At 37.9% G+C, this 781-nt stretch overlaps 1 protein-coding gene across 1 annotated transcript; it reads left to right on the top strand.

The window, feature by feature from the left end:
- Positions 1–3: 3 nt before the first annotated feature.
- Positions 4–528, top strand: LOC120859410 (olfactory receptor 5W2-like). The gene has a single exon (XM_040235529.1). It carries the CDS (start codon positions 4–6, stop codon positions 526–528), a length of 525 nt encoding a protein of 174 aa, XP_040091463.1.
- Positions 529–781: the final 253 nt, after the last annotated feature.

The following is a 781-nucleotide window of genomic DNA, read 5'->3' as shown; positions in this document are numbered from 1 at the left end:
AGCATGTCCAGCAGGGTGTGCTCCCTGCTCATGGCGGGGGTTTACCTCGTGAGTATAGCAGATGCTCTGATACACACGACATTAGCATTCGGCTTATGTTTCTGTGGGTCAAATGAGATTAATCACTTTTTCTGTGATGTTGCTCCTCTTCTATTGCTATCTTGCTCAGACACACAGGTCAATGAGTTACTGATATTTACTGCTTTTGGCTTCATTGAACTGAGTACAATTTCAGGAGTTCTTGTCTCTTATTGTTATATTATCCTATCAGTCTTGAAGATCAACTCTGCCAAAGGGGGGTTCAAAGCTTTCTCTACTTCCGTCTCTCACCTAACTTCTGTGGCAATTTTCCAGGGAACAATGCTCTTCATGTATTTCAGGCCAAGTTCTTCCTACTCTCTAGATGAAGACAAAATGACCTCTTTGTTTTACACTCTTGTGATTCCCACGTTGAACCCTCTGATTTATAGTCTAAGGAATAAAGATGTGAAACAGACTCTGAAAAAATTGAAGGATAACTGGTTTTAAAAATTTATATTTTGTGTATGTGCACACATAAAGCAATTTATAACAGGAAAATATAAGACAGGAAAGAAGAATGTCATTTACCACGGAGAAATAAGAAGCCAGGAGACCAAATCTTGGACCAAGATCCTTACCTAAATTATCGTTTACAGCTGAAGTGACAGGACACATTTACACTGCCACCTACTGTAAGGCCCATTACAATTGTCTATGTAAATAAATACTGATTTGATATTTGAAAACATTTTATAAATAA

Source organism: Oryx dammah, unplaced genomic scaffold (assembly GCF_014754425.2).
Source record: "Oryx dammah isolate SB20612 unplaced genomic scaffold, SCBI_Odam_1.1 HiC_scaffold_844, whole genome shotgun sequence".
Classification (NCBI taxonomy): domain Eukaryota; kingdom Metazoa; phylum Chordata; class Mammalia; order Artiodactyla; family Bovidae; genus Oryx; species Oryx dammah.
Note: the sequence above shows the minus strand (reverse complement) of the source record. Positions and strands in the feature narration are given on the sequence as shown.